Raw genomic sequence first — 12,089 nt, forward strand, 5'->3', positions numbered from 1 at the left:
TATAACATTACCAATAAATAACGATCAAAACTTTAAAGTACAATTAATTTATAGTACATTTATTAAAAAGTGTAGTGTGAACTTAATTATCCTTTAGAATACTGGGGACCTCTTTGCTATTTTCCCTTTACGGAAATTTACAAGAACATGCACAACCCCGCAAACCGCTCCAATCTGAATGGGGAGGTCCACTTTACAGGTCAATAGAGTGGCTACCACGTCGGTAATACGACGTCGTATGATTCTCCGTCAAGATGCAAAAACAAAAAACCATTCCCCGTTTCAAAAACGACCCAGTTTCGCCGATATTTACATATAAAAAAATTGTATCTATAGAACTAATCATAAAAAAAATCCCAGATAAGCACAAAAGTTTGTACAGATATAATGATAATTAACTATTTTTCTTTTTTATTATGGGAAGATTAGTACTCACAATATCATCCTCAACAACACCGCAGCTTCACCACCATCATAACCCTCCACCGAACTGGCGGCGGCCGAAATCGAATAAGAACGGGATAAAGGAAGAGAAGATGATGGGACAAGAAGGGGAGAGCAGTAATGGAGAGACCAACAAGCTACGGCGGCTGCCGCTGTCGGAAGTGGTGGGGGACTGTGTAAGGAGGTGGTTCCGTGATACTCTCAACGAAGCTAGAGCTGGGGATATCAATATGCAGGTCCTCGTAGGCCAGATGTATTATAGTGGCTATGGTGTCCCTAGAGATGCCCAAAAGGTTTTTTTTTTTTTTTTTCCCCCTTTAATTTTGCTTGGTCCATAGTTTTCCTTTTTTTTGTTGTTATTGTGATTTAGAGTGAATAAGAACGTCTATATGATTATTTGTAGCTGTATCGTTACTGTGGATTTTTTCCAGATTGATTGCTTTTATATGTTTGATTGGCTTGTATTATTGGATGCTCTTTAATGTTATTTTTAACTTTTGACAATTGCCTGATTTTAAGTATTAGTTCTTGGAATGGAATTTTAGGGAAGGATTTGGATGTCAAGAGCCTCGAGAGTTAGATCTTCAGTTTGGAAAGTCAGCAATAAGCGCCCAGGTAAAACTCTTCCGCCATCACCACTCCCTCAGCGCACGAGTATGTGAGTGCCTGGGTGATTGTTACATATTTTCCATTCCCTGACGTAACAAAGTCCCTGTGTGGAAATAAATTTTGCAGGTTACAATGCAAGTGACTCTGATTCAGATGAGTTGATAGCTGGCTCTTGAATAGGTTTGTTATGTTTGCCGAGTTGGCATTTTCATCTCTCTATTTTTGCTGCATTTAACTTAGGATTGCCTTGATTCTCGACTTAAGGTCTTACATTTTTTGCTATTAAAGTGTTTTAATTATGCATCTTGGGTTATATTCTCTGCATTCTCATTAAGTAAATAGAGAACATAAGTTTTGAATCTAATTGATGAGCATCCACATTGTCTACCCTTGTTAGAATCAGATTGTGTGACTTTGCTTTGACTCTTCTTAGGGTGGTTTAGTTTGACATAATGCTTCAGCATTTCTTGGGAAATAGTTTTACTCTGAGGTCTTTATTGATTATTAACTGATAGCTTTTACTTTGATAGATTTATTCTTGATATTGTTTTAATTCTCAAGCACCAACATACTTGTCTGGTCTTGTGTCTTCATCTGTAAGACTTTGACCCACCCAACCATCTAGTTGGTATAGAAATCTTTTTGTTTCACTCGCTCTAGCTGATTCGTTCAGGATTTTCCTACCCAATTGCATAGAATTATCTGTTGAGCACAATGATAGAAGAGAACTAGTCAATCTAAATACCTGAACTGATATATTTCTTTTTACAGCAGTAATCTTTCCACCGTTTCTGAATTTTTTAGTAATTAATGCCCTTTGTAGTATTACGTCTTAAGAGTCCCAACCGAGGTTTTATATTTTTCTTTCACTTTCTTATGTCCATTGAATGATCATTCAAAGTATGATATGTGGGAACATAGAGACAAAATGCTAGGAGTCTGTCAGACAATTTTCTTTGGGAATAAACAGTAGTTTGACAATTCTTCTCTAGTAGATTTTCTGTGTGGCCTAATAACAATGAGAAAGAACAAAGGGCCTGTTTAATGTGAGAAGTGATTTTATTATTATTATTATTATTATTTTTTATTATTTTTTTTTTGGGTAGAATTTGTGGTTAAAAAGTACGGAAACGATATGGATTCATGTGCAAAATTATCTTATGGAGAGAATGTGTGTTAGAAAATTAGTTCGGGAAAAAATGAGTTTTAAAGAATCTGTACCAAAGGGGCAGAAGATGTTCCCATATGAAGTTAATTCTGAAGACAATTTGCTTACTGCTGCTAAATATCAGTTGAAATAATAATGTGGGATCCTTTTTAGGATAGCAAACTTTCTTTTCTGAAACATCGTAAATAGAAAGAAAGATGTCCTCTGTGGGATGGAAGGATAGTTTTGTAGTCTTTATTATCATTTTGGATAAGAGTACAAAATTGCAGAGGGTTCAAATGTAAGTCGAGAGAAGATGGTTCCATGGGGTACTTCCTCTTACTTGCATTATAATCTTTAGTTCTTTACCATTATTTTGCTAGCTTTTCATTTTCTATTTGTTTATTCTTTTTCATCACTTCATTCCATATAACTACCTTAATTCTCTCTTAAATGCGCTCTGTAAGCTGTTTACATATATCACTATCTGGTGGCAAGAGATTGCTCCTGGCATCGTTTCCTATGATTGGCTAATCAGCATCTCACTCTCTTGCGTAGGGTTCTTTGCAATTTGTGCGCTGAGAATTGCCTTGTGACGGTACCATCCTTTTATTGCTAAATCTTTTCTATTTTCCCTGCTTATCACTGTACATCATGGTTGAATGTAATGTACAAATTATAATCCTTAGAGATGAATATGATGTGTGGCTAAATTATTCTTTCTAGTCCAAGATATCAGTGTGCACTTGTTTGTATCTCATACATTCTTATGTCATGTTCACTAAATAACTAGTTGGAATTAATTCCCCAAACCAAATAATGCTTTGAATGTTGGTCTACAGTTAACTTCTGAGGTTGTCTATCGAGCTTCCTATTCCTCTTTAAGGAATGAAACACTCACTCCATGATTCTTATATAAGTGGGCTGTTAAGGCCCGATAAATGGCAGAGGTTGAACTGAGCCCTCCCAAGCCATATGATAATGTCTTAGGGTAGTTTATGGTCGAAACGTGGGCTTTCACCTTCCACAATTTTGTTAAAAGACTAGGGGAAGGGATAATTTCGCATCTAGTTTAGGAATACAATTTCAAAATCAATAAACTTATAAAAACTTTCAAAGACAAGTGGTACGTGACTTGACTTGTTTTGATAAATGATCGTGACCTATAATTACGATGTTTGATTGTGATATATATATATTTTTTTATATGTAACCAATTGATTTTTGAAAGAAGAAAAAGTTTGTACTTGAATAATGAAATTAAAACTCAAAAAATATGGTTTCGGATAACTTTCTTTTGAGAGAAATCTTTTGGAGTGGACATAGTGAAGGTTGACCTGTAATATTTAGGGGGATTTGATAAAAAAAAGCCTAGCCAAATAATGATATTGATAAAATAACCTTCATTCAATGTTTTTTGGTCAAATGACATTTACTTACGAAATACAATAAACAAATAATGTCAATTATCTAAAATGTCTTCACCATGAAAAATACTCAAATACCTCTTTCAATTCAATTAAATCCCTCAATTCATCTACAAAACGCATCAACGTACTTTCCCAGTGGTTTCTTCCCTAAAATCTTGTTATTTATTGTATTATTCTTCTATCTTCTCCAATATTGTAAGCATTTGAATAAGAATTTTGGTATTCATATTATCTACATTGAATCTCTACTATATTTAAAGAAAAAAGAAAAGTATTTTTAGAAATCTCATTTACATTTGTACTTTTATTGTTGAATATAATATAAAATAATATTTTAATTGATTTTCTCATTTGGTGTATATTTGTACCGTCCGCAACTATTGGATGATAACGACACTCCAGTTGTTATCTGTAATATAGAACGACACTATAGTTGTTATCCTCCATGTAAAATGATAGTACAACCGTTATCTATTATAATCTGTCCCTTATTGATAATATATTGTGGTTACTTTGATAATTTAAATATGATATCTATTTTCATATCAATTTAATATATACTTAAATCGATGAAGCTATAATGACATATATTTATTTTTTGTGATAATAAAACATCATTGGTACCGTTTTTAGTAATTTACCTAGAAAATATAGAAATGATGTTCAGAAATTAAATATCATTGATCTAATAACAATTTATTTTTAAATATACAAGATATCAATTACTCGCATCGTGTTTACATAAGTAACGACACTTGTGCTGTTTTCATAACAGTAACAGCACTAGTGCTGTTCTCATTTTTCATGTTGTCCAAGCAATGAGAGTATTTTTCAAATTATGTGAGCGGCATGTCTATCTCACGACTTACATGAGTTCAAATTATGGAATATCAAGACCAGAAAGATTCGTGGCTGCCTATACTCAAGCTTATCGACAGAACGACATAAGTAACGTTTAACTGCACATGCGTCGTTCTATTGATTTCTCCTATATTTTACTTCATCTTCATCGCGTCGACATCAAGGACTGAACCTCCTAACTTAAGAAAGTCAGATTATTAATTACGTGACGAATAACAGTAGAATTGACATAGATTGTAAATGTCGCGTTGGTGAAATCACAAGTCACCATCCATATTCGTTGGAAAACAAAAGTAATGAAAATATCTCTCAAATTATGTGAGCGACATGTCCATCTCACGACGTAAATGAGTTCAAATTATGGAATATCAAAGCCCGGAAGGTTCGTGGCTGCTCATAATCATATTTATCAACAAAATGACACAAGTGACGTTTAACGGCACCTGTGTCGTTCTATTGGTTTCTCATATATTTCGCTTCATTTCCATCGCATCGATCTCAAGGATCGGACCTCCTAACTTAAAAAAAGTCTGAATTATTAATTACATGACAAATAACGGTAGAATTGATATAGATTATAGATATCACATTGGTGAAATCACAAGTCATCATCCACATTTGTTGAAAAATAAAAGTAATGAGAGTATCTCTCAAATTATGTGAGCGAAATGTCCATCTCACGACTTACATGCGTCCAAATTATCGAATATCGAGGCCCGGAAGGCTCGTGGTTACTTATACTCATGTTTATCGAAAGAACGACACATGTGACTTTTAACGGCACATGTGTCGTTCTATTGGTTTGTCCTATATTTCGCTTCAATTTTACCGCGTCGATCTCAAGGATCGGATCTCATAACTTAAGAAAGTCAGAATTATTGATTACGTGATAAATAACGGTAGAATTGGCAATGATTGTAGATATTGCATTGGTGAAATCACAAGTCACCATCCACATTCGTTGAAAAACAAAAGTAATGAGAGTATCTCTCGAATTATATGAGAGGCATGCCCATCTCGCACCTTAAATTAGTTCAAATTATGGAATATCGAGGCCCGAAAGGCTTATGACTGCTCATACTTGTGTTTATCAATAGAACGACACGTGTGACGTTTAACGTCACCTGTGTCGTTCTGTTTGTTTCTCTTATATTTCGCTTCATTTTCACCGCGTCGACCTCAAGGATCGGATCTCCTAACATAAGAAAGTCAGAATTATTAATTATGTGACGAATAACGACAAAATTGGCATAGATTGTAGATGTCGCGTTGATGAAATCACAAGTTATCATTCACATTCGTTGGAAAACAAAAGTAATGAAAGTATCTCCCAAATTATGTGAGCAACATGTCCATTTCGCGACTTAAATGAATTCAAATTATCGAATATCAAGGCCCGGAAGGCTCGTGGCTGTTCATACTCGTTCTATTCTCAATAACAGCACAAGTGCCGTTATTATCATAGTAACGACTTGTAGCGTTCCCGTTAATAAGTTTATGTCATTGTAACGTTAGCTATGTCATTCTTTATATCTGTTCAATATCATTAGATCTCATAACTTAAAAAAGTTAGAAATGTTGATCATGAGACAAAGAACGGTTGAATTGACATAAATAATACGATATTGAGTTTGTGAAATCACAAGTTATTATATTGCTTCGTTAGAAATATAATTACTGAGTACATCTCTCAACTTTTGTAAATAGAATGTTCATATTGCAATTGAAATGGGTTCAACTTATTGATTTTTGGAGCATGGATGGGTCGTGACTACGTATACTCGCCTTTATAGACAGAACAACTCAAGTGTCGTTTAACAGCTTATTTGTCGTTCTATTAATTTCACAAATATTTTACTTCTTTTCTAACGCAACAATCTCAAACACTAGATCTCCTAACTTAAGAAAATTAGAAAAGTTGATTTTTACATAAATTATACGACATTGAATTGTTGAAAATCACGAGTCTTGTATTGATTCGTTAGAAAATATAATCAATGAGCATCTCTCTCAACTTTTGTAAACGAAATGTTCATATTGCAATTTAAATGAGTTCAACTTATTGATTCTTAAGACATGGATGGGTCATGACTATGTATATTCGTCTTTATAGACAGAACGACACAAATGTTGTTTAACAACTCTAGTGCCTTTTTGTTAATTTCTTAAATATTTTGTTTATTTTCCAGTGCAATAACCTCAAACATTAAATCTTCTAACTTAGAAAAGTTAAAAAGGTTGATCATGGGACAACAAACGGTTGAATTGACATAAATCATACAATATTGAGTTTGTGAAATCACAAGTTATTGTATTAATTCGTTAGAAAATATAATTATTAAGCACATTTTCAACTTTTGTAAACGGAATGTTCATATTGCAATTGAAATGAGTTCAACTTATTAATTTTCAGGGTATGGATGGATCGTGGCTATGTATACTTGTCTTTATAGATAGAACGGCACAAGTGTCGTTTAACAGCTTTTATATCGTTCCATTGATGTCACAAATATTTTACTTTTTTTCCAACGCAGCGACCTTAAACATAGATCATCTAATTTGAAGAAGTTAGAAATGTTGATCACATGACAAAAAACAGTTGAATTGATATAAGTTATACAATATCGAGTTGGTGAAATCATAAGTTATTGTATTGATTCGTTAGAAAATATAATTAATGAGCATATCTCTCAATTTTTGTAAATGACATATCCATCTTGTAGTTGAAATGAGTTTTGGGACATGGATGAATCGTGGTTGCCTATAATCGTATTTATAGACAGAACGAGACAAGTGTCGTTTTCTTTACAGTAATGACACAAGTGCTGTTCTCGTAGAAAAATTATGTTTAAATAACGGCATTTGTGTCGTTCTTTTAGAATTTTTCATTTTAGTAATGGCATAAGTGACGTTCTCAATGACATTTTTATCCTTTAAACGGCACTTGTATCGTTCTCTTAGAACTTTTCATCTCAGTATCGGCACAAGTAATTTTATTATTTTCAACAAAATACAAGTAATAAGCATATCTCTTAATTTTTTTTAAATGCCATATCCACCTTGCAAGTTAAATGGATTCAACTTATTATTTTACGAGACAAAACGGGTCCTGGTTGTTTAAACTCGTAATGATAAACAGAACGGTGCAAGTGTTGTTTTATTATTAGTAACGGCACGAGCTATTCTGTTAATTTCTCCTTTATTTCATTTGTTTTAATGCAATAACCTTTAGAATTGTGCATCCTAAGTTGTGCAGTTCTCATAGTAATAAGAGAGGTTTATATTTATTATGTCACTTGTGCTGTTTTTTGAGAATTTTTCATCTCAATAACGACATTGATACCGTTCTTAGGGACTTTTTAATTACTATAACTGCACTTGTGTCATTTTCATGGACACTTATAAATCAAATATAGTGACAGTTGTGCCGTTCTCATGAATGTTTTCATCTCAATAACGATACAAGTGTCATTCTCATAGAAAAGTGGCGTTATCCTATTAGTATAACGCCATAAGTGTCGTTCTCATGGACAAGGAAATTTATAGTCATAATGACAGTTATGCCATCATTGGAATACTAGACTGACAATTAATAAGCATATTTCTCAACTCATATTTATAGATAGACCGACGGAAGGGTCATTTTCATTTCAATGACGGCTCTTGTAACGTTCTATTAATTTTTCATATATTTTGATTTTATTCAAGTACAACGATTTCATATATTAGATCTCTTAATGAATCATAAATATTTTCATCTGAGTAATGATGTTTGCTCCGTTCTTATGAAATTTCGTAACAAACATGAAAGCACTTATATCGTTCTTACCTTTCTCTTAGAAGTTCAGTAACGGCACTTGTACCAATTTCATTGATGCTTATATTTCTAATAATGTAACATGTGTTATTATCATGAAATAACAAACTAGAGACATATGTATAATTAAAACTCAAATATTTAACTTAAAATACATTAATAAAAATGTAGGAAAAATCAACAGAATAGCACAAGTGCCGTTATTAATATGAAAACGACTCTTGTGTCATTATGGGGTTGTTTGAGCCCCATTTTTTTTAACAAATGAATTTTGTAACAGTGTTATAATTAAAAATGTGTGGTTAAAAAATGAGAAAAAGTTTTGAGTTTGTGTGTAATATTATTTTATTGAACATGTGGTTAAAATGAGATCAACTTACTGTTCAATAATACATTTTGATGAAAAAATAAGGCTCAAACAAAGGTTATATGAGTAAAAAAAGCTACGTCTTTTCTATGTCCGGAGAACTAATAGTGGAACTCATTTACGTCATTTATGACATTGTCAAACTTTTTATATTACATGTGTTAGGGAGTCCATTGTTAAATGACGTTTTGTTGAAAAAATTGGATATAGGTGAAAATTTCAGAACGGCACAAGTGTCGTTACTGGACATGAAAACGACACTTGTACTGTTATATGTATAAATATAAGTATAAATAGTCACGGTCCATTCCTTTCCTGAAAAATAATAACTGAAATTTATTTACATTGTAATATGTACTCGATAGGTATAAAAATTAATATATGTTTATTCAATTAATCGATACATATAAATGTGATAACTTGTATTTTCACCATCTTAATAATATAAAAATTATGTCGTTTCAATCGTTATTTGTGGCTAGTCAATCTTTTTTTATTATATACGTTAGTGAGTCCATTATTAGAGTCATTTCGTTGAAAAAATAAAACTACAGCAGATAATGACTGTAGTGTCGTTTTATTGTACAAATAACGGCTGGAGTGGTGTTTTATATTTCAGATAGTAATTGAAATGTTATTACATCCAATGGTTGCAAATAACACAAAAAGTAAACTAAATACGCAAACAATACCAACTAAATATTATTTAATATCATATTTAGTAATAAAAATACAACATAGATGGAATTTTTAAAAGCATCTTTCCTCTTTCTTTCATTGTAAATATATGTTAATCAAACTCTTGTTCAAATGTGATTGAAGAGAATAAAATAGGTGAATGTAATTTTGAGAACTTAAAATTGAAAAAGATGAACAGGGAAGAAGTTATTTTCAAAAGAAAAAAAAAGAAATTAGGGTTTTAAGGTGAATTTGAAAAAAAAAAAAAATGGCGGGATTAAATGAGAGAAGTTGGAAGACATTAAGTTAACAATTAAAGGAGAATTTTGTCATTTTGCTAACTAAAATATCTTACATATTTTATTTATTTTTATTATTGGTCAAAGGTCATTTCATCAAATACATTGTTTAGTTATGTCAAATGGCCAAATTCCCCTAATATTTATACTTTATCACCCTTTACTTTGAGGTAACCGGAGCTGGGGAGGGGGCGACAATTCTCATCCTCGTCCTCGTCCTCCTGGGACTTTCGGGAGGTGGTGCAGGGACAGTCAAGAGTGGGGGGTTGAGGTGAGGATTAATTTCATCTTTGATTTCATTATCTAAAAAATTATTTTTTCTCAAATGCATTTTCAATTATACATTTTTCAAAAAATCACTATTACAAAATTCATTTTTAAGAAAAATGGGTTTCAAACACACACAAAAAAAAAAATATTTACTGTTTCGTTTCATTAATTAATTGTTTTTAATATTATGTTTATTTTCTGAATACAGCTTTAGTCGTAAAATATAAAAATAAAGTAAAACTAAAAGATTGAAAAATTCGGGACGGAGATCGTCTCCCCCCTTATATTCCGAGCGGGGACTAGGGCTGGACAAAACTCCCGAACCGAACAGAACTGAACCCGACGGTTCTTCTTAAGTTAAATACCCGAATGGGTATTTGAATCAGGAACCGACGGGTATGGTTCGATTCTCGGTTCGAGGCCAAGACCCGAAGAACTGAATAAGAACCGAATCTCCGTAATTTTTTTAATTAATTTATTTTAAATAAGTAAATTATTTTATTTTTTCTAAATAAATTTGTTAACTAGTTAATTTAGTTCAAACCACAAAATGTGATTTTCCAATTTCTAATATTCAGTTCAAAATCGACTTAATCAAATTGACCTCAATTTTATCCAAATCTGTTATTCTACTGTAGTGTCGTTTCTACTGGGGAAAATCGAATTAAAACTCTACAATATCTCTCTTAATTATTTTGAGCTCACTATCTTTCTTTTTCTGTGATTTTAATAATCAAATTTATGAAGAATTCAGCAAAGAGAGACGTGAAACACATAAAATTGAACTACGTTATTTTGTAAGAGCTAATATTAAATATATCATTAATTAAATTAACGTAACTTTGTATATATTAAAAAATTTAATTATAATACGGAACCGAATGGAACCAAACCGGATCGAACCGAACCGAATGGAATCGAATCCGAACGGTTCCGTAATTAAATTTGGACCCGACGGTTCCACTTACTAAATACCCGAAAATTTCGGGTCGGTTCGATTCTCGTTAGAACCGAACCGAACCGGACCATGTCCAGCCCTAGCGGGGACAATGTGGAAGTTCCTTTTTCATAAGGTAGCAGTTTAAAGCTCAATAATTAAATTTGAAATCTCTTCTTATTTTTCATTCCTACAAAAAGCAAAGTTAATAAATTACACTGTACTAGTAGATTAATTTAGCTAAAAGCGTAAAATTGTCATTAAGTAGTTATTATTTTGAGATTCAGAAATTCAGCCTATCATTTATTTTACGAGAAAGATAGTTTAAATGAGTAATGCTATTCGTAGTAAGTCGTCCTATGTGACATATACTTGACAATTTAGTATTTGACATATAGATATGGTAGTTATTTTTTGAATTATACTTCAAATGAAAAATTGTTAAGTGTACGCCACATAAGGCGACTGCTGGTAGTTTTCATTACAAATAACATTATTCAGTTTAAATCCTGTGAACAATTATTTTGAAAATTGAAATGAAATGTCTGTCTGTAAAACAGTAAAAAAATTGTTTTTAAATTTCATTAATATTTTTATTTCACGAAACAAACGACAAGATCAGATTAGATTTGATATCAAGGGTGGCTTAAGTATAATTAATCACTGCACCGAATTGAACTGAGATTAATTTTACTATATTAAGAAGCTGAACACTTATTTATTTCTCACTGAAAACTTTGTTTAAAATTATAATTATTGCTATGAGATTGGTGTTGGCTTATTAAAGTCATTCCACTGTTAACCCTTTGGATCTTGCATTTAATAATACCATAGCCCACTTGTAGTCGATTCTAGGTTTTTGTAAGTTAGATTAGAATGTAATGGACAATAATAAAGAAAAAGTATAAGTTTTTTCGTATTTAAGTGCTTATAAGTTGTTAGTATTACGAAATGTGTGAATAATAGTTTAGTAGCAATTATCGATCTTATAAAATATTAGATTAAATTATACATATTAAATTTTTATATGCCCGTGTGTGAAAGTGAATTTTTGATAATCACTTTTTTTCACATTCATTTTTAATTAAACATTCTTGAGATTTTTTTTATTTTACTGTTTATCATAACTTTTTAACTATATATTTAAAAAAATATTGTAAAATTTAAATGCCCTTCTATTTGAAGAAGAAAATTTTGAAGTAAGAAAAAAAAGTGCCGGGGGGGGGGGGG

The 12,089-nt window shown here is 31.8% G+C and overlaps 1 protein-coding gene across 1 annotated transcript; it reads left to right on the forward strand.

The window, feature by feature from the left end:
- Nucleotides 1-268: 268 nt before the first annotated feature.
- LOC111403230 lies at nt 269-3,029 on the forward strand. The gene is made up of 4 exons (XM_023031656.1): nt 269-737; nt 990-1,059; nt 1,180-1,233; nt 2,759-3,029. Exons 1-3 carry the CDS (start codon nt 417-419, stop codon nt 1,227-1,229), a joined length of 441 nt encoding a protein of 146 aa, XP_022887424.1. The 5' UTR covers nt 269-416; the 3' UTR covers nt 1,230-1,233; nt 2,759-3,029.
- The last annotated feature ends 9,060 nt before the right edge of the window (nt 3,030-12,089 follow it).

This window comes from Olea europaea, chromosome 11 (assembly GCF_002742605.1).
Source record: "Olea europaea var. sylvestris chromosome 11, O_europaea_v1, whole genome shotgun sequence".
Lineage (NCBI taxonomy): Eukaryota > Viridiplantae > Streptophyta > Magnoliopsida > Lamiales > Oleaceae > Olea > Olea europaea.

Coding starts and splice junctions, on each gene's coding strand:
- LOC111403230 (XM_023031656.1), top strand. CDS start 417: ATGGGAAGATTAGTACTCACAATATCATCCTCAACAACACCGCAGCTT. Junction 738..989: donor TCCCTAGAGATGCCCAAAAG/GTTTTTTTTTTT, acceptor ATGGAATTTTAG/GGAAGGATTTGGATGTCAAG. Junction 1,060..1,179: donor AGTCAGCAATAAGCGCCCAG/GTAAAACTCTTC, acceptor TAAATTTTGCAG/GTTACAATGCAAGTGACTCT.